At 58.1% G+C, this 20,442-nt stretch overlaps 6 protein-coding genes across 6 annotated transcripts; 4 read left to right on the top strand and 2 right to left on the bottom strand.

The window, feature by feature from the left end:
* Positions 1–63: 63 nt before the first annotated feature.
* On the bottom strand, positions 64–1,117 carry A1Q1_08287 (uncharacterized protein; the record flags this gene model as incomplete). The annotated part of the gene is made up of 5 exons (XM_014326434.1): positions 64–228; positions 268–489; positions 705–782; positions 1,024–1,032; positions 1,094–1,117. The coding sequence occupies 5 exons, from the start codon at positions 1,115–1,117 to the stop codon at positions 64–66; spliced, it is 498 nt and encodes a 165-aa protein (XP_014181909.1).
* Positions 1,118–1,707: 590 nt separating this feature from the next.
* On the bottom strand, positions 1,708–2,313 carry A1Q1_08286 (structural constituent of ribosome; the record flags this gene model as incomplete). Its single annotated transcript, XM_014326433.1, has 1 exon — positions 1,708–2,313. One exon carries the CDS (start codon positions 2,311–2,313, stop codon positions 1,708–1,710), a length of 606 nt encoding a protein of 201 aa, XP_014181908.1.
* Positions 2,314–4,539: 2,226 nt separating this feature from the next.
* On the top strand, positions 4,540–6,489 carry A1Q1_08285 (carrier protein; the record flags this gene model as incomplete). The annotated part of the gene is made up of 2 exons (XM_014326432.1): positions 4,540–6,238; positions 6,305–6,489. 2 exons carry the CDS (start codon positions 4,540–4,542, stop codon positions 6,487–6,489), a joined length of 1,884 nt encoding a protein of 627 aa, XP_014181907.1.
* Positions 6,490–7,293: 804 nt separating this feature from the next.
* On the top strand, positions 7,294–8,714 carry A1Q1_08284 (uncharacterized protein; the record flags this gene model as incomplete). The annotated part of the gene is made up of 2 exons (XM_014326431.1): positions 7,294–7,344; positions 7,455–8,714. 2 exons carry the CDS (start codon positions 7,294–7,296, stop codon positions 8,712–8,714), a joined length of 1,311 nt encoding a protein of 436 aa, XP_014181906.1.
* A 1,471-nt stretch (positions 8,715–10,185) lies between these two features.
* On the top strand, positions 10,186–12,277 carry A1Q1_08283 (fumarylacetoacetate hydrolase; the record flags this gene model as incomplete). Its single annotated transcript, XM_014326430.1, has 9 exons — positions 10,186–10,374; positions 10,432–10,569; positions 10,705–10,780; positions 10,900–11,006; positions 11,142–11,484; positions 11,539–11,683; positions 11,753–11,895; positions 12,118–12,148; positions 12,193–12,277. 9 exons carry the CDS (start codon positions 10,186–10,188, stop codon positions 12,275–12,277), a joined length of 1,257 nt encoding a protein of 418 aa, XP_014181905.1.
* A 1,999-nt stretch (positions 12,278–14,276) lies between these two features.
* Positions 14,277–16,764, top strand: A1Q1_08282 (uncharacterized protein; the record flags this gene model as incomplete). Its single annotated transcript, XM_014326429.1, has 3 exons — positions 14,277–14,408; positions 14,557–14,737; positions 15,077–16,764. The coding sequence occupies 3 exons, from the start codon at positions 14,277–14,279 to the stop codon at positions 16,762–16,764; spliced, it is 2,001 nt and encodes a 666-aa protein (XP_014181904.1).
* Between the last annotated feature and the right edge of the window lie 3,678 nt (positions 16,765–20,442).

The raw sequence follows: 20,442 nt of genomic DNA, 5'->3' as shown, positions 1-20,442 counted from the left end.
GCCCACAAGTCTGTATCTGTAAGAAGCCTCATGCATGCCCACACCCTCTACTGTACAGTAGCCTTACTCGTCGGGCACAACGATCTCACCGGCGTCGATGGCCTCAATGACGTCGTGAGGGGGACGGCCGTCGACGGTGCAGCCGACGGACTGAGCGGTACCGAGGATCTCCTTAACACCACCAGCGAGGTTCTTGGCCATGGACTTGTGGGCCATCTTGCGGGCAATCTGAAGGGTCAGCTCTTCATGGGCCTGTGGCTAGCTCACGTTGTAGATCTCGTCGAGGGCAACGTTTCCAGTGTGCTGGATGTTCTTCTCCTTCTTGCGGTCACGGACAGGCTCCTTGAGGGCCTTGATGACAAGGGAGGAAGCCGAGGGGACGACCGAGACGGTGGCCTGACGGTTCTGGATGGTGAGCTGGACGGTGACACGGAGTCCCTTCCAGTCGCCAGTGGCCTTGGCAATGTCCTCTCCAACCTTCTTGGGGGACTGTTTGTCAGCTCTTGCACTCGCCGATGTGATGGAATGTCATTCGGTTGCAACTGTCGAACCGCGAAGCAAGAGACAGTGTCGGGCAAGAAATGGACGTCTCAATCGTCCTGGATACGCAGCCATTCCGACGGTCATTCCATTCCATTGCTCGCGTCCATGTCTCGTACGCTGCCAGCCGATTGTTCCGAGATGTCGATTCCGTCTCTACTCACGAGACCAAGGGGACCGATCTTGGGGGCAAGAGCCGAGGAGGCACCAACCTCACCACCAGTGGCACGGAGGTAGATGATCTGTTGGTCGTAGATGCAAATTTCAGAGTATCGATTCAAGAGTCGGTCCAAATGATCCAGCACAAATGTTCAAGAGTCGAGAGTCATCGCGAAATCGAGAGCACAGGTCAGCACGTATTCCATGTTTTCCTTCGTTTCCAGCATGAACCGAGAACCCGAGATGGCCGCCGTCGTTCCTTCCTTCATTCCGTTCCATCCGACAAGTCTCGAAGTCCTCGGTTCTGCCTCGACAGATGCGCACCTTAACCTCCTGCGACTGTCAGCAATTCACTCTTCGATGTCTCTAGCGCCCTGCGCGCGTCCACACGTACCGAGGGGTCGAACTTAGGCGGCATTTTTAGAGAGTGTGTGGGGGGGTTGGAGAGGGTAGAGAAAGACGACGACTCAACAACTGGACGAGGAAAGACTTACCAGAGAATCCACCCACCGTACGCCGCGACCCTCGGCGCATCCCCTCCCCCTAACGGAATCAAATGCATCACGTGACAAACCTGTCCGATTTTCAGCGCCAGCGCATGCGAACGTGTGCCACCGTGCCTGGTCGGATTTAGGCTTAGCACCGACATCTGCGGCGAAACTGTTTCTGCGTCGTGAGCTGTAGGGTGTCGACTGGATGTTTATGGTGAGCTGTCCGCCGGGACGAATGCAGAATGATGATGCAGGACGTGGTCCCGTGGCTCGGTTCTCAGATATCAAGGTGCATCGCAATCTACGGCAATGGGCAGTAGTCACATCCTGACGGCGCGCCCCTCGTCTCAACAGTCACACGTCCGTCATCAGCTCCCGAGTCAGTGCAGCTCTTGGTCATGCTCGTGCAACAGTAATTGGTCGGGTACATAATGCATCCCAGAAACATCCCACAAACTCGTCGAGAGTAAGGTCGAAGTCGACTTTGGCCACGGGCACCAAAAGTTGACTAAGACGCTTACCTGTAGCGGCGGAGAGAGAGGGTGTTGTGCTTGCGCCAGGTAGCGGAAACGGGGGTGTGGTTGTACTTGGAGCCCTTTCCGATACCACGGTTCTTGCGGCCCTCGGCGGTGAGGCCACGAGCCTCGCGGTGCTTGTGGACGGGGTTGACGATCCAGTTGATGCGGGGGTCGCGACGGATGGCCTTGTGCGAGGGGTCGACAAGAATGACCTCGTAGTAGGCGTAGACACCGTCGGCGTTGACCCAGTACGAGTTCAGGACGCGCAGGTTGCCGCAGCGACGGCCGACACGCTCCTCAGCGAGGGCCTTGAGGCCACGCTGGGGCTTGAGGTGGTTGACACCCTGGCGGACGGGCTTGCCGTAGGTGGCACCCTTGGGGGCGTGCTTTTTGCGGTTACCGCGACGAACACGGATACGGTAGATAACGTATCCCTGCTTGGCCTTGTAGCCGAGACGGCGGGCCTTGTCGGGGCGCGAGGGACGCGAGGCGCGGTGGACAACCGCGAGCTGGCGGTACTCCCAGCAGCGAACGCGCGAGACGAACTGGAGAACGTCCGACTGCTTCTTGGTGTACAGCTCAGTGAGGTACTTGTAGGCACCCATCTGGATGGTCAGCAATTGTTGCTTTGAGAGACAGAGAGAGCGGAATAGCGAAGCGTCGTCGTTCAGCCGGAGACGAGTAGGCGATTGGTTGTCACAGGTTCTCGAGTCGTGGTCAAACACCAGCCTGAGTGTTCTTCTGCGCGTCGAGTGCTTCGGCGTGTTCCCCTATCCTGTCCAGCTCGCCCAACGTCGCTGTGCATCGCTCCTTCTTCTTTCGTTGCATGTCGAGGCCGACCTTTGAAAATTTCGATTCGCACTCAAGACGACACTGAGTGAACCGGTAGACCCGGCGACACCGTCCGAACGTTCGCTTGGCTGTCCGCTGCTCTCTGCTGTCGTGGCTGTGCTCACTTTTTAGTTGATCCTTGAGGGTTGGGTTAACACGAAAGTCGACGAAAGCATCGAAGAGGGAGGAGGGAGCGCGCGAGCGAGCCAGCACCGCTGCCTGCCCAGCAGCCCTCCTGCGGCATGGATTTCGTCGGAGTTAACTACCACGTGTCACCAGAATGCGTGTGGCACTTTCTACCCTTATTTTCATAGTTCCATATAGGATTCTCCTATTCAAAGATTCCTAATGATTTACGATGCCCAGTGTGTAAATCTTGTTTGGTTCGACCATCGATTGTCGGTCAGCTTCAGCTGGCCAGGTGCACAGAACGGTATGGACGGCGAGACTCGGACGCCTTGATCGCACGAGCGGTCGATGCTTATCGTTGTTGCGAACTCTCCAGAGATCTCGATATCTACTGCATGCTGCTCTACACTATCACTTGACACCTCGCCATTGCTCGAGCATGCCGGTTCAGCGCCGGCATTGTGAGAGTGTGCAGACTCGCCAGGTGATCCCGTGGACTTGTGGAGCACGAGACACCTCTTCAAACAGAGAGAGGATCCTGGCTGTGTGTGCGCCAGAGTCGCACTGGAGTGCTCGGTATCACTTCAGAGCCAAAGTGACGCGGTGTCACCAGAGCAGGTCCATGCTCTTTCGAGAACTTGACGCAAGTGACCTGAAAGTGAGTTGGCGTTTGGGGAATAGTAGCATGGTGGCCCGTAGATGTGCTTGCTCTTCGACAGGTGCAGGTGATCCCTACGGTACTAGGTTGAGCGAGGACAACACAATTCTTGACACAAGGGGGCACTGAGGCAGTTACAGAGGAAGAGGAGTTAGTTATTCAGGCGTGAGTTGAGACACTTTGAAACACCGTGAGAACAGGGCTAGCGCATCGGTGGAGAGTTATTAGGGAGCTGGAGTAACGCAGACAATGTGAGATTGCCCCGTCCTGGAAGGGCATGTGTGCACTGAGCAAGCTCGTTGCGGGTTGATGAGGAGGCGGCAGAAAAATAATGGAAGCAGCAAGGAGGTATTCCACCCAGTCCTCGGCGCAAGTGTTACGGGATACCGACGTCACTCGATCACTGAGCTCTTGTCAACAAAGTGGAGGGTGGAGGTCAGTCAGTTCAGTCGGCCGGCGGCTGCGTAGCGGCACTTGGCCAGGCAACCAGAGAGATAGTCACCCGCCAGGGTGCCTGTGCGCACAAATTCTAACGTCGACGTTGTCTCCTTCCAAGAAGAACGAATAGGCTGTGACTGCAGTGGGATGCTGAGCATGCCGTGGGTGAATGGTGATGGTAACAGACGTAGATGACAATTCAACGCGCTGCGCTATCCATCCAGTTGTGTGTGTGCATGGTCCGGATCGTGCGCGGCCTCGGGAGCACTGTTCCAGTGACCCACCCAATTGCAGCCGCCAAGATGGTCAGGTAATAAATTTTCTAATCGGACAATAATAAAGGTCCTACGCGTATACTTGATCCAATTAGGACTCGTGTCATACCGCAACCGAGCGCTGGGCGTGGACGCTCAGGTTTAGTCCAGCCCTGCGCACGCTAGCTCCAGGCTTCCCCGTGACCCGTGCAACCACACACCCACTCCTCTCCCAACTCTCCACAATCCCTCCGATTACACACCTGCTCTTTCGACCATCCTCGCGACCTTCTTTCCTACTTCATTTCCCTCCTCCCCTCCCTTCTCGCGGGCGACCTCGTCCCCGCGCCTCGCGACTCTCTCGTCTCCCCTCTTGGGCCTCTCACACCCTCGGCCCCGTTCGCCCTGTGACTGCCCCTTAATTCAATTCCTCCGCGCGTGCTCGTCACTTAAATCGTCAGCCGCTCGACTTCTAGATTTTCGGCGCGTCTGGCGTGAGCGATCAAGCGCGGCTGTAGACCATGGCCGGTAAATCAGCGACTTCTGGGGCCTCATCCGCTGCTTCCTCATCAACGTCTGCTCCATCGACCCCGGGCCCTTCGACACCTCGCAGCTCCGACGTGCAAGATGCTACCCACGACGCTCATTTCTCCCTCGTCTCCAACGAGGCTCTCGGCACCTCTCTGAGGGAAGGACCCGCCCCGGACCTCATGCAGAATCGCCAAACTCTTGCTGAATTCCGCCAGCAGGAGGGCCCCGCGGTCCGTTCGGCCAAGCTTAGGCAGATGTGGTCCACGCTTCCGCGCCTGCCCTCTGTTGATCCTGATAAGCCGACAGAGGCTCAGCGCATGCGCCTCCCTGGTCAAGATACGCCGACAGCTTTGAGCCCGGAACGTGCCGAACGTCTGCGGACCCTCTATCAGGAAGAACTCGTCAAGCGGTGTGGAGAGAACCGACCGGACGCTCTGTTATGGGGCGGTGCCGATGACCTTCAACCGGGAGAGGGCGACGAGTTCCGTGAGAAGGGAATATCGTGGAAGTCTTTCCGGAAATATCTCTGGGACCAGGAGCGACAGCTGTGGGACATGTTCCAAGAGCTCGACAAGAATGGCGACGGCGTCCTGGACGTCGACGAGATCGGCGCCGCCCTCAATCGCGCTGGTGTCGACCTCTCACCGACCATTGTCCGCGACCTTGTCCACTTCCTGGCTGGCTCCAGCAAGGGGTCAGCTGTCTCGTTCCAGGAGTTCCGTGACTTCTTGCTGATGCTTCCCCGACGAGCGACTCCTCTTGAGATCTACAAGTTCTACCAGGTGCACAAACGGTTCAGCGATGGCCGCGGTGCTGCTCGAGTCAACATGGACGGTGATCCCAACCCGTCATTCCCGAAGGCGCCAGGAGATCCTGAACACTCGACAGCTGAGGGTTTCTTACATCCGCAACCGCGACACGACGAGATGCCCGCGAACGACGACTACGACGACATTATCGACCTTGACGATGATGAGGAGTACGATGCCGACTACCACAAGCATGACGCTTGGCGATTCCTGTTGGCCGGCGGCATCGCTGGTGGTGTCTCGCGAACAGTCACAGCACCGTTTGATCGCCTGAAGGTGTATCTCATCACTTCGACCGCGCATCCAGAGGGAGGCAAGCCATCACCGTTCCGTGCTCTTCAGAATCTAGGCAACGCCGTCCGTCTCATTTATAAGGAAGGAGGAGGCATCCGAGCGTTTTGGGTCGGTAACGGACTGAACGTCGCGAAGATCCTCCCAGAGAGTGCTATCAAGTTCGTATCATACGAGCAAAGTAAGCGCTTCTTCGCCAAATACTGGGACAAAGTCACGGACCCGGCCGACATCTCGTCTTCGTCGCGCTTCATTGCTGGCGGTATTGGAGGTATCACGTCCCAGCTCTCCATCTACGGACTCGAGACGCTCAAAACTCGCGTGCAGTCTGAGCTAGGCCCCAGCCGAGGATGGAAGCAGGTCGTGAACACGATGAAGATTATGTGGCGACAGGGAGGACTCAAGTCTTACTACCGAGGTCTGACTCTTGGTCTCGTTGGAGTGTTCCCGTACTCGGCCATCGACATGGGAACGTATGAAACTCTGAAGACGACATACTGCAAGCAGATGGACGTCGACGAACCACCAGTCTACGCGGTCTTGTGCTTTGGAGCTCTTTCTGGCTCTATCGGAGCCGCCACTGTATACCGTGAGTTGCGTGACCTTCCGAGAAGCTAACATGCAGCCATCAACCTGCTCCGAACGCGTCTGCAAGCGTCGGGAAGTTCTGGTCACCCTCAGAAGTACACCGGCTTCAGGGACGTTCTGACGACCACCTTGAAGAACGAGGGCTGGCGAGGACTGTACAAGGGTCTGCTGCCCAGTATCCTGAAGGTTGGACCCGCCGTCGGCGTGTCATGGATTGTATATGAAGACGCCAAGCGACGACTTGGCGTCTAAACCTATAGGTGTTCCACCTCATAGAGTGTCCTTACCCAAGAGCACAGAAATCATTCAGTAGTTCATCATAGATAATTGCACTGCATTGGCATCTACAGTAGCACACGTTGCAGGCAGGTCTCGGCCTCAGCACGGACGCGCCATGATCCAAAATTGCTGACACGAAACAACGGAGCTAGTCCCGCGCGTGCAATAGGCAACTCGCGGGGTCACGCGAAGGGAGGAGGGGAAGAGGACGGGTAATAAGGTTGTATGAGGTGAGTCACGTGATGCGGACCGACGATCATTCCGCTGTTCCGGATTGCGCGCAGTCGCTAAGTTGAATCTCTGATCGTCATTCGCAGTCTAGTTTCCTTCTAAACTCGGCCATCATGAGAGAAGGTGAGCTAGACGACGAACGACCTCCGCAGTCACGACTGACATCAGTGCGATCGAGTCCGAACTCGCAAGCCACGACTCTGCCATCTCCGCCGGACCGATGCTGCATCTGTCTGATGGACTTGAAGGACGCCACCAAGGCTGGCAAGTGCGGACACGAATTCTGCGTAAGTCCTGCGAGAGGAATGACATCAGACGACTCTGTGGCTTTCTGAAAACGTGAAGAGTGGTCGGATGGCTGGCATTCCCTACATTGCTTCGCCTTCAGAGAAACCCGTCTGTCATGGTGTTGTTGACATGTTGTCGCCACCCCTCGAAAACGAAGAAGCCATGTCCCTACCGAAAGTGACATCTCGCTGACAGCAGTTCGAATGCATTGGGGTGTGGGCAAATCAGTCCCGCCGGTGTCCACTATGCTCGGCACCCATGGACGATGTGCTGGAGCACGATCTCGACTCTCACACTGGTCCCACGAAGGTGAGTTACACCCACGAGCGCTGTCAATGCTGTCGGGATCCGCCTGCCAAGGGGCTCCCATGGCATGCCAGGGACTAACGACCGAGTGTGGTCGAGCTAACGTTTTGCAGTTTCACCTTCCCCCTCTTCCGTCACCCAGCCGCCGTCGCCACTCGCCCACACCAACGACAAAGCTTGCGTACCAAGCTCACCTCGAAGACCAGGCGAAGCTCGACAAGGCGCTCGCCAAGCGAAGACGGATATACGACCGTGACCTCTGGTACATGCACATTCCCTCGAATAAGTGGACAAAGTACACAAACATCTCGCCCTACGACTTCCGAAGCTCGAGCGAGGTCGGCAATGGAGAGTCGAGCTCTGATCCTGCGTCGAGCGAGAGTGAGACGGCCAGGCGAGCTCGGAGCTTCCTGACACGGGAGCTGCAGCTCTTTCCGCAAGTCGATCCGCAGGCAACGACGACACAGCTCATCAATCTCTTCAAGGTTGTTGATCTTCGCAGCGTGATTGCCGGGAACCTTCTACACGACCTGATCGGGATCGAGGGGAACCGCGTTCTTCACGAGCTGTATTCCTTTCTCCGCAGCCCTTTTGAGCTCGAGGACTGGGACGATATCAACCAGTACGGTGCCGACGAGTGCCCGCGCGGTCGTACTGTGTCGCGGTCGCCTCCGCCGGAAGCTGAGTCGCGGGGAAGATCACGAAGCCGCTCTCGAACCTGGTCCCGGAGCCGATCCCGCAGCAGGTCATGGTCTCGCTCGCCGTCGCGGGACCGATGGAGCCGGGATCAGTCCCGATCTGTTTCGGCGGACCGGGACCGGCGCCGTCGGGGCGATCAGTTTGTGCCTCCGGTGCTGAGTGGGGAGAGGCGATGGGACAAGTCGGACTCGTGGGTCGACCCAGAGTTTGCCCGACCAAGACGGCGACGGAGAGGCGGCAAGCGCGAGCGGGAACGTGAGGCGCGGAGAGAAGCAGCAAAGGAGCGGGATCGAATCGGCGTCGAGCAGCCGCACATCAACCCAGCTCTTGCTGGAGCCACTGGCGACCTCAGCATCAAGGGCAGCGCGGAGCGACGACAGAGTTTGCTGGAGCGCTTGGCGAAGCTGAAGTCGCAAGAGGTTGCCGGCGCCCTTCAGCAGACGGTCGTCGTGGTCGATACTTCCAAGACGGAGAGCAACACATCGAGCCCCCAGAACGAGGAGGACAAGGCTGCTCAGCTGAGAGAGAAGTTGATCGCAGAACGGAAAAGGAAGGTTCTGAGAGAGCAGTTGCTGGCACGGAAGAAGGCGAAGACGGAGGCCAGGACAGAAAATAACGGCGTCACTATCGCTGCTGCGCCTCCCCAACCGACGAGCATCACAGAGTCAACCTGAGAGTCTCATGTCACAATCGACGGCCACTCTGTCTTGCGTCAACACAGCTAGCCAAGGTCGGCCGTGCATGTAGTTTGTAAAGATCCGTTGAGGGTCGAAGGAAGGTCGACCAACCTTCTATATATGATGCACGATCGGCCAAGAGTCCAAGTTGCACGCAAACGACCAGATATGGTGCATAGCCTGCATGAGGTGTTCGGGGATGCTCTCGGCACCGCCGCGTCAAGTTGCAATACGCAAGATTGGACTGGTAAGAGATCAAGAGAGAATCGCCGCTACAAGCTATCTCATGGCAGTGGAACAAATCCTCGTCCGTGCCAGTTTCCATACCTGACGTGACAGTCAGCAGGAACCCCAGCCGCCAGTGGACTGTTGGTATGGACGGAGATGCATGCATTGACGGAGCTAGCCCATCGACAGTTCATGGCCGCCATGCAACGCGTCCAGTCTAATGGAAAAGGAGGAATGATGTCATCAACGCCATACCGCTCCTGGTAACACGCAAGTGAACGATGGCTCAGCATCAACCTACAACGGTAACAACGCTCCCGTCATCACCACATTCCCCACCAAAGTTTCAACGCTGCGAACACTGACTTCTGACAACAGTTGCGACAAAGCTAAGGGCGCTCTCAGCCACGTCTCGGGCTTTCGCGGATGCAGGACGGGGAGGCGCAGATGAGGAGCCCCATGGGTATGCCATATATGGCAATGTTCCCCTGGTATCTGCGCATGACGTGCTGGGAGTTCAGCGCGACAGCGGGGTAGAGCATCGGAAGCGCGATGGGCATGCCGTCTCGCTGATCAGCTCCGAATTTGGTGGCCAGAGTAATAGGCCCGACCCAGCCACAGAAAGCAAGGGTGAGCCTCCCGAGATGTCCCCTTCCACTTGCCGATGCACTACCATGCGCCGCATGGAGAACCGCCTCGAGCCTCTGCGGCCTTTGTGTTCGATAACCAGTGGGAACCAGTGCGAAGCCGCGGGCGAGGAAGACTTCGCAGCCTTCGGGGAAAGTTGAGAGCTGTGTCCAGGCTCGTGGAAGCTTACCGCATGCAGGCTGTGCCGAAGTCATAGATCGCCTGGGAGTTTACATTCGGTCACAGAAACGGGCAAGATGTTACTGACGTGACACGAAAGAGGCAACTGCGGGGTGCGGGGATGGGATGACTGGATCTGACAACGCAGCGTGTCTGGATCGCTGCGGACGGAGGAAGCGCAAGGGAGGTCGGACCTAGCTCGAGATCATCGCGATCGCCATCCTTTTTCTCACTACCGTGCCCTCTTCGCCCCCGCCCTTCGGTCTCATACTCCTTCATCAGTGGGCCTTTCCTCAGACGCCTCGATCAACTCCTTGCGCCTGCACCCGCCTTCTCCTCGCCCTCCTTTAAGCTCCTTCAGCTCGACAAATTTCCTCCTCCACGAGACTTCCCTCACTCTCCCCTCCCTCTTCCTGCCTTGCACAGCAGCCCCATGGCGCTTCCACTCAACTTCATGACTATCCATCTCCTAGATAACCATATCGATATGCCTTCGATTCGTAACGGCCACCCCGGCCCTGCTTCGCACGACATCCGCTCCAACAGCGTTAACGGCGTGAGCGTCACGAACCTCCCCGTTATCGGTAATGGCGTGCCGCCTCCGGTCGGCGTGGCCACTCCCGTGAGTATCTCTTCCATCCTTCTCTATGAAGGGACGAATCTTAATCCAACCGTGAAGCCTAATACGCTCTTGATTCATCACATCTCACATGTTCTCTATTATCCGATCAACATCTCTGCTTCTGGTGTATCGAAACGAATGCTGACTCCACAATCTTCTCAGTCTTATCCCTCCGACGGCCATGTTTCGAGTCATGTGAGTCATTGCCGAGACCGACGATGTGCACCGGCGGCTTCCTGCCCCGATCAGTAGAAGCTAGCTGTGCCGAGAGAACGGCAACCCGCGCCACCTCTAACTCTCGGCGCTCGCATAGTCATCCGCTGACGTTAGCCATTCACCCGCCTGATCCGCTTCATCTCTAGCGGTCGCGAAATGTGGGGAGAGCCTGTCGACCAGTCGCTGGACGGTGAGTATAATCCCCCCTTTCGCTGTGGAGGGTGCCATGTTTGCTGCCTGCCCTTCGATCACGTCGATCGATTCTCCTCTGTGTTCAGACGATGACGAAGTGCAGAGCTGATGTCTCAGTCGGTATGGCGTATGCAAAGAACGTTCCCATCTACGCCCACGTCCTCTCGGGGCACTCTCCCTGGACTCTCCAAGGTCGAACTGGTCAAGTGGTGCAAGTTGACGAGGTGAGTCCGAGCGTTAAAGTCCATCCTTGCCCGCAGTCAATATCGGATCGTCAGCACTTCACACATCGAAGCAAACAAGGATGGCCATGTCGCATGACCTCCAAGACCCTTCGCAGCCTAAGCTCACTCTCGCAGTTGCTCAGTCCCATCTCGCCCAACCAGGCTGGAACCGTGCGCGCTATCGGTCTCAGCTACGTCGACCACGCTCGAGAGCTTAACCAGCCCCTGCCTTCAGCACCTTCCGTTTTCTTCAAGCCACCTACCACCATCGCCAACCCCGGCGAGGCTATTCCCGTTCCTCGGTGCGCTCAACATGATGAGGTAGACTATGAAGTCGAACTCGCTGTCGTCCTCGGCCGAGACTGCAAGAACGTCGCTCCGGACGAAGCGATCGACTTTGTTCTGGGGTGGACATGTGCCAACGACTTGACGGCAAGAAGGGTCCAGGAGACGAGCAGTCAGTGGGGCTATTCCAAGGGTACGTCTAGTTAGCGAAGCTCGATTGCTCGATTGTCGGTCGTCTGACCCTCAGGCTTCGATAAATTCCTCCCTCTCGGCCCCTGCCTCGTATCGACCGCACTCCTGCCGGACCCACGCGACCTCGTGCTCGAGACTCGGCTGAACGGAGAGGTCGTCCAGAATGGTAGCGCGCGCAACATGATTTGGCCCGTCTCCGAGTGAGTTAAGTCCAGGGATGTGGTTCTGGGGGGTCTCGAAAGTGATCTCGTGACTGATAATATCTCTAGACTCATCTCTCACTTGAGCCAGGGTACAACACTCCCTGCCGGCACTGTGATCATCACCGGAACGCCGCCCGGGATTGGCGCTAGCCGCGGAGTGTGGTTGCGTGATGGTGACGAGGTCCGTTGCTCCATTTCTGGTGGCATTGGTGAGTATAGAGTAGCATCCTTTCCACTCAGGGCCCATGCGGACCAAAAGCTCAGCCACACATTGAGCCGAAACCCGAGAGTCCACTCCGGTGCTAGATAATCTCCCGGTGCTATTATCAGCAGCGAGGCGACGTGCGGATAAGCGGATCCGGCTCACGTTCGATCGTTTTGCGCATGCACGTTCGAGAATCTCGGTCGAGCCTGAGAGCTGACGTTTCCAGGGTCCCTCGTGAACCAAATCGTGTACCAGACGTAAGTAGCCGCGACCCAAAAAAGAACTGGACAAGCGATTTAAGGTATCGACTGGCCGTCCAGAGGCACGAGGAACGGAATGAGGCTGCGACAGGGTGGTGCGGACATGCGGGGCTGAGAGGGCTCTGAGGGGGGAGGGTCGAGGACGGCGGAGGGGAATAGGTGGAATTGATATACGACGCGTTTCAGCGGCCGAGAGTGGCATTCAGGAGGGGCAGGAGAGGAACGATGACGGGGTATCTGATTGATCTAGGAGTTATGCATGTGCGTGAGGCGTCGATTGGCGTAAACTCAAAGCGCGCGCTCACGATCGTGCGTTCTGCCTTGTGGTGAGGGACGGGCCGTGGCTCCGAGTGCCTACCGACGCTGCCGAGGGGGAGGAGCCAGTGGACTTTGTCGGACGACCGAGATTGATTCCAGGCAGGGGCAGGCTGTGCGTGAGTGTAGCTGGCACTTATGCTTGTGATCGAGTGTTATTCGGCCGTGAGGAATTTTCGGGGTAATGTGCTTGCGAGCTTTCGCCTAGCGGCCTGAGGCTCGGATTATCTTTGGGTGATAGACATGGCATGTGCAGCGCCGTTTAGCACTGATAAGATTTCCGTAACCAGGGTCTCGAGGGTCCGGCTCCACACTAATGGACACTAGCGTCGAAAATATCTGATACTCGGCGCTCGTCATTGGACAATGACGGAGTGAGCAGCAGCCGTCGGTCCGGGACGCCGCACTCGCCCGCACGGCCGCCGCGGGCAACGCTGTACGCTGCTCCGCACTCGCAGGCCCCACCCCCGGGCTCGAGAGCCAGCCAATGCCACAACCGGTGCCTCTGACCGAGGGTTGTGATCGCGGAACTTGGACATCCTGATCCGGTCACGTGACTGCTGATAGCGGATTCAAGCGGACTTTGGGTGCTGGACGCATGCGGGTGTGTCTGTGGTGGAGGGGTGGACCAGTCGGCCCGAAAATTTTGCTCCCGGGTGGTGAGCGATGACAGGAATAACCGCGCAAAGGCGAGGCAGGCGTGGACTCAGGCTGAGGGGCCGCAAGTTCCAGGGCCAGAAACCAGTCGCGCGCCAGTGCGTCGGTACGGGCCGCCGCATCCTCACGCACGTTCGTGAGCTTGGTCTTGGCCTTGTATGGATCCACCACTGGCATGTTCGTCACCACCGAGCGCTCCGTCGACGTCAACGGCGTTCGGTCACACGACCTCTATCACATGCACCGATCTACATGAGCACATCAGGTCGACAAGGTATTTCTTGCGTGCCAAGCTGCAAACGTGACTGCTCGCCAAGCCGCAGACCATGGATGGGATGCAGACAATGAGCTCAGAAGGACAAGTGGTGCGGGATTGCAGGTGTGCATCGCTTGGCGATTCAGGGTCGTGTTCGGACAGAATCAGGAGGCGGATCGAGCGGCCATCGACAGGCACGACGAACGTTTCTAATGATCGGGCCAACTCCGCCTCTGATTGGTCCCAGATGCACCCACGTGTGGCACTGAAAGATTTCTGCCAGACAGGGCACGCCCCTCGCCTACGCCCAGCCAGGGGGGCGCGCCAGGGCGCAAACCACTATCTTTCCAGAAATCGTAAAGCACCGCAAGCTCCGCCGGCACCTGTAAGCGAGTCGGCGAGTCCTACTGCAGAAGCGACCGGCCAATACGTCAGGGATCCACCTCGCAGAGGGTTTTTTCTCCAAAGAGGGCGTTCAGGCATACCGGGCGCGTCAGGCGTAGCTCGTCAGCTTCTGCACCAAAGGAGGCCTACGAGCTGGCCTCGGGCAGACTGCGACTCCAGCCAGGTCCGGCGCAGGTCCGACGCGAGTCTGTCTGGGGTATGGACCCAGTTTGCGCACGAAATCCTAGCGCAGCCCCGGCGTAGCCACCGTAGCCGGGTCTGCCAGCCGCCCGCATTTATTACTGCCCAGCGCACGCCCATTTCTTGGCCTTTCCCTCCAAACTTCTTTCCGACACTTCTGTCACCCACTCCTGTCTTATCGAGACTTGGCATCGAGCTCGACGACTTGGCGCCGTACACGCACACCACCGCGCGCACCCCCCAAGCTAGCTTCCAAGCAAAAAGCACACCTATTCTCGTCCTCGCCAAGACCACCGCCCAAAGCTCTACAGGATGTTCCCTCCTGAGCTCCGCGACGAGGACCGTCTCCCTGCGGGCGAGCAGAAGGTCGACTTCTCGCAGAAGCACCCTCTCTTCAACGACCTTTGCCCCCAGGACTCTTACACTGAGGAGGGTGTTTACTGGGTGAGTAGCGGCAATCCAGCCGGTAGGCGGCGGCGACGTCAGCGCCTTCGAGAAAGTTTGCTACACGCGTCTTCCTCGCACCGCACGTTCCAGCCAGCCGGCGGCGAACTAGCCAATCCATCCTGTATGCAGCCAGCTGACAATCCAGGCCGACCTGCCGTTCAAGCAGCGTCAGCGTTGGGTGAACCGCCAGGCGACCGCCGAGTGCAAGCGTGAGCTCAAGGTCGTCTGGGAGATGTTCAAGAACGACCCCCTTTCGCCCTTCACCGCCTACTGCCGCCGCTACGTCGTTACCGGAATGGGCATGTTCACCGAGGGTTACACGATCTGTGAGTTTCTCTCTCCTGCCATCATGTGCTCCATCCTGTTTCCATTGTTGCGCCGGCAATTTTCGACAGGTGCCTCTTTCGCCCCAGTGGTTAAATTGAGGTATGCGCTTGCTGTGAATGGGCTAAAGTGGTGCGCCCTGCCACTTCTGTCATTCAGCGCCGATCCACTGCACGGGAACGTGCGTGCACAGCCAGCCGGCGCTAGTGCTATCTGCCGAACCCCGGGGAAGTCACCTCGCACCCCACGGCCCGCGGCTCAAGCGCCGATCCAGAACAAAGAAGCATCATTCATGGCGCACATGGCACGATCTGTCTGAATCAGCCGCTAACTACCACCAGTCTCTATCGGTAACATCTCGTCGCTCTTCCAGTCGGTCTGGCCCGAGTGCTGGAAGACCCACGAGGTCTGTGAGGCCAACTGGGTCGCCGGTGTCTCATACATCCAGATCATTGGTATCATTTGCGGTCAGATCGGTGTCGGTTTCGAGGGTGACTGGATTGGTCGCCGTGTTGGTCTCGTCCAGGACGCTCTTGTCATGGCTCTCGGTCTCGTCATGCTTACCGCTTCGTGGGGTACCACCCTTAACGGTTGGGTCATCTGCTATGCCTGGTCTCAGTTCGTCTACACCCTCGGTGTCGGTGGCGAGTACCCCATGACTTCCACCACCGCTCTCGAGGCCAAGACCTCGTCCTCTGGCTCTTCGCAGACCGACGACAAGCTCCACCGTGGCCGCAACGTCGTTCTTGCGTTCCTCATGCAGGGTTGGGGCCAGCTCCTCAACCAGGGTCTCCTGATTGTCATGCTCCTCATCTTCCACGGTGGCTCGACCCCGCCCTACTCGAAGACGACCGCTCAGTGGACGTTCCGTCTCTCGTTCGCCTTCATGATCCCCCCTACCCTCTGGCTCGCCTACCACCGTTACTACAAGCAGACCTACTCCTCGGCCGCTCTCCAGAAGTCGAAGAAGAACGCTCGTGTCAACCAGTCTGGCTACGACATTCAGTCGCTTCGCCTCGTTGCTACCCACTTCGGTGGTCGTCTCATCGGTACGACCATGGGCTGGCTCACTGCCGACTTCCTCTTCTACGGTGCTAAGCTCTTCGCCTCGTCGTTCATCAAGGTCATCACCCCCGGCTCCAAGTCTGTCATGACCGGATGGCTCTGGAACCTGCTCAACGTCGGTGTCTCGCTCGTCGGTTACTATCTCGCTGCCCTGATGGTCGACCACAAGTTCTACGGACGCAAGCGCATGCAGTCTATCGGCCTGCTGTTCTGCGGTATCCTCTACCTCCTCCCCGCCATCTGGTACACGCAGCTCCGCTCGCGCGCCCACATTGCTGGTTTCCAGACGATCTACTTCCTCGCCTCCTTCTTCCAGCAGTTCGGTCCCAACTGCACGACCTTCCTGCTTGCCGCTGAGGTCTACCCCATCTCGGTCCGTGCCACTGCCCACGGTATCTCGGCTGCCTCTGGCAAGATTGGTGCCCTCATGCCCGCCGTCATCTACAACTACATTGACGACCACACCAAGTTCTGGGTTGTGTGCTGGTTCGGATTCCTCGGATGGATCGTCACTGAGATCTTCATCCCTGACGTTACCGGCCTCGACCTCCGTGAGCAGGACCGCTACTGGGCTTTCGTCCGTGAGGGCCGCGCCAAGGACTACCACGGTATCGCTGTCAACCCCCGCCACCTGTCCCTCTTCGAGCGTGTTGTCCTCAAGCGTCACAAGGCTTACGACCCCGAGCTTGACCGCCAGAGCCGCATCAAGGAGCTCCGTGTCATGTGGGAGGCCCGCCAGCAGCAGAAGGCCCTCGAGGAGCCCGGACAGACCATCATTGTTCCCGCCGAGGACGACGAGCTTTCGTCCAACGCCGAGTCGTTCTTCGAGAAGGAGTTCAAGCACGCCGAGCTCAACGACGACTTCCCGCATCCGTCGCACGACGACCAGCTCCAGATCCAGCGCCAGATCACCCGCCAGTCGATCGCCGATGCCATCGGCGACCACCACAACGAGAAGCGCTAAGGCTCTCTCATAGATCCCGGCGGATCTTCGCACGCCACTATACAATGCGCTAGGCAATCTCATTAGATTAGTTTCATTCTCCTCATCATAACGCTCATCATATTCCAGCTCTCAGCAGCTCTGTAATGTATTCATTAGTGCACCGAAAGGTTAAGCTTGCAGTGGGCTCTGTCTTCTCACACTAACTGAATTAACGATCGCTGGACATCGCTAACAGCAGATCGGTGGATCGGACCGTCATCTGGACTCTGATCTGGAGATCGACTTGCGTCTGGAAATTTCAGAAATTCTCACGAGCTTAGAGCAACGCTCCACGCATGACAGGAAAACTCGCAAAACTTCACCTCTCCGCATACCGACCAGGACTGGATGGCGGCGGCACTAGCCGTTCTGACGCAATTCGATCCCTCGATCTCCGCGCTCCAACTCCGTTCCGGCTCTCGGGCTCGGGCTCCGGCCCCGACGCCGCTCTGCCCCCGGGGGCTCGCGCAGCATTCCGCCGAAGCCAATGGTCCGAGGCAAGGCAGGAAGGCGCAGCGATGCCGGCTTTGGACCTCAGGACGGGTGAGCGCGGCGGGGCGAGTTCGATGGGGAGAAGCGGAAGAGCATGCGGAGCCAGCGGGATAGGAAGGCAGTGTGGCTCTGGAGTGACGCAAGACGCAGCTAGCTGGTCCTTTGGCGTAAACTTGACGCAATGCAGCATGAACACTGAACGGCGCTAGCCAAGGTCTGACGCATCTCAGCCATCGCGCGGCAGGGGGGCTCAGTCCAGTCGCTATGATAACCCAGAGCCACTCCGCAGCTTCACTTGTCTGACCACAGAAAAACGTAGACGAGCTCGCCTGCTCGCTTGCTCCAATATGCCCAGCGAGCTGTCTCCGACGGCAATGTGAAGGTCCAGAAGGACGAAGGCACGATTCACAGCAACAGGTTTGGAGAGTAGCACGTTCGTGAAACGTGTGTGCTGAAGGTGTGGTGTGGTGTGGCAGCGAGCACCCTCGGTGCAGATGTCCGTCTCGGCACCGGCAGGGGGCTTCGGTCAGCGTGCCTTGCTCTTGTATCCTTGTATCCTGGTGTGCGTGAAACAGGTCATTCGAACGTGTGGAGCGAGCGAGCGAGTGCACGAATTGAGGCGGTATTTCGCGCCGATCACATTGATCACATTACGACAGCACGCGGGCGCCTCATGCCTCCTCCGTCCGAGCGGCATGGGCGGCATCATCGGCACGCGGAAGCGAATGACACGAATGGCACGAATGGGCACGAAACTTGGCACGGGTCGGCATCTCTTAGACTTTGGGTGGCACACGCTCCGAGACCATCTTAGCTCCACATATAGAGTCAAGCGACCCTGCAACTCCACCGTGCCTGTCCAGTTCGGCTCTGACAATGCCACGTTCGTGAGTTCTTACAGATGCGTACTCCTGCTGGGCGTGACTGTGGCACAGAAGGGGATGATGGGGCCGATTGCGCGATCGGGGGCTGCGTTGCTCCGCGTCGCACGGGTGATGGGGATGCGAGTCTCGATGTTCGATTTGGGAACGTGTCGAATGTCTTGAGGTTGCGACACTCCTCCTTCGACCTAGAAGCTCTCCCCCCCAACGGAACCTCGAGACTCGTCTGATACTGCTGTGTGAGCTTCATCCCGGTACTAACATGGAACGGCGGTGGTCAGCGGCCGGGCCGCTTGCGAGCATTTGCCGTGGACGAGGAAGAGACGCGCGACCATCAAGTTTCGACCGTGTCAATTGCGCTGAGCCCGGCACGGCGCGGTCTGGAAAGCGCTGACGCTGACGCTCTGATCAAAGACGATAGCATGACCCCCGATGGACTAACGCCCGATAACGTCCTAGGGATATCACCACCAGGCGAGCGAGTTAGCCACCGATAGCTGAGATTGCTCGCGGGGGCAAGCCAGGGGTTTGAACGTCCTGCCGCGACCACTTCGAGAACAGGGAAGGAAGTGTTCAAGGAAGCACTGCATCGGATATGGGAACTCTACCCCTCACCTGTCGCGTCCTTGTGCGGGGTGATTCTGTCGCTCTCGATCAACCCCCGTCCTCCTGCCCACTCGCTGCCAGGACCAGCCTGTCTGACGATGGCTGGGTTCAGCTATGAGAACCGAAGGGGGATTCGAGCTTTACCTTTCTGGACCGAATTGGCCTGTGGCAGATGGACCGGAGGACTTGTTGCCGGCATCACACTGACGATTAGCTGTGAAGGCCCGTCGCAGCTCACTCACACCGCCTCTGCTGACTGCTGATGACGCCACGGACAAAACTTGCCGGCGCGGTCAGTCGTTACTCGGCTCAGTTCATGGAAGAGCAGGTACAGGCTTTCGCAACGCCCGATCTGAGATCAGCTTCACTCCAAGCGACGATCTAGCTCACCCTTGCACCAACCCACTGGCGGAGCCTTCTGTTTAGAGGCGCCGATGCGAGCTACGCGACAAGCCGTAGAAGCGCCAGCACGCAGCGACTTCATTCAACATGTCGTTTAAGGCTAGGGTTTGCCTGGGCCGACATCGAACTGGGCCAAAGACGGAAGCCCTGGAGTCAGCTTTCGAACCATTTGCGACCAGCTCACCGGGTCGTCGCGAGTCCGGGGCGCTTTCCCTAGGAAAGGTGCCCGCTCACTCCGTCCATTGGCCGTGCCGGTACTAGCTTCAACTTCATCGCTGATCTTAGCTAAAGCGACTCCCCCCTGAGCTCACCACAATCACCCCTTCGGTTTCAAGGCAGCACTGACAACTCTTGGGCTGTCCCACGTCGCCCCCAGGAACGGCGAAGCGCTACAGTGTCTGCAGATGGCTCGTTAGCCGTGGATCCATCAGCGTCATTGACCTCGCCTTGTTGTCTCGGACGATGGGGGCAGGCTGAGCAGTTGCAGAAGCGGAGGCTGGGGACAACGCGATTGTGCTACGTCCTGGAAGTCAGCTTGTCAAGGCAGCGAAACGAACCAAGCTCACCCTGCATCCTGCCATTTCCCCGCGGAGAAGCGTCTGGCGTCAGCTTCCGCAGATACCCGCAACAGCTCACGCCCTCGGGCCTGCTTCCTGTCAACCTCAACTGGTGGGGTGCTGTAAAGCGGGTGTTCCTTGTTGATTGAGATGGCCCGAAGGTCGGGTGACAGTAAAGGGTAGGACTGGCTAGTGAGAAATCGAGTCAACCGCTGCTTAATTATGCACCGTCTAGCGCAGCCGCGTGAGCTGGGCTGACAGCGCTTATGAAACGCACACTGCGCCCTCTCTGGCAGGTCGAGACCTGCCCAAGAAGCACTCGGTACGCTTCCATTGCGCCCCAGCGTTGTAGCCCTCAAGTATCTTGGCGTTCGTCCTCACGGTCCCCCCGAGCCAGTGCGATAGTGCACAGCAGCTGTTGTGTATGATCTGCAAGCTAGCCGTGCTTGTGCGGCTCGAGCACATCTACGTGTTGCTCGGAAGGCAATCTCGCGTCCTGCAGCACACCGTCTCTTCTGTGGCAACAATCCTGCCGCGCCAGCTGAGGGCTCTCTCCGAAGCTCCAGTAGCTCTGGGAGATCTGGGAGAGCTGGGAGAGGCCCTTCGGGGCCCGTGTCTAAGAAAGCTCGCGAGCCACACCTCCCGGGCTTGGGATGTTGAAGGAAAGGTGTCTCAGCTAACGAGCGGTGATCACCAGGCCAGGAGGACTTCTTGCACTT

The sequence above is a fragment of the Trichosporon asahii genome (assembly GCF_000293215.1).
Source record: "Trichosporon asahii var. asahii CBS 2479 unplaced genomic scaffold scaffold00018, whole genome shotgun sequence".
In the NCBI taxonomy this organism is placed as follows: Eukaryota; Fungi; Basidiomycota; class Tremellomycetes; order Trichosporonales; family Trichosporonaceae; genus Trichosporon; species Trichosporon asahii.
Note: the sequence above shows the minus strand (reverse complement) of the source record. Positions and strands in the feature narration are given on the sequence as shown.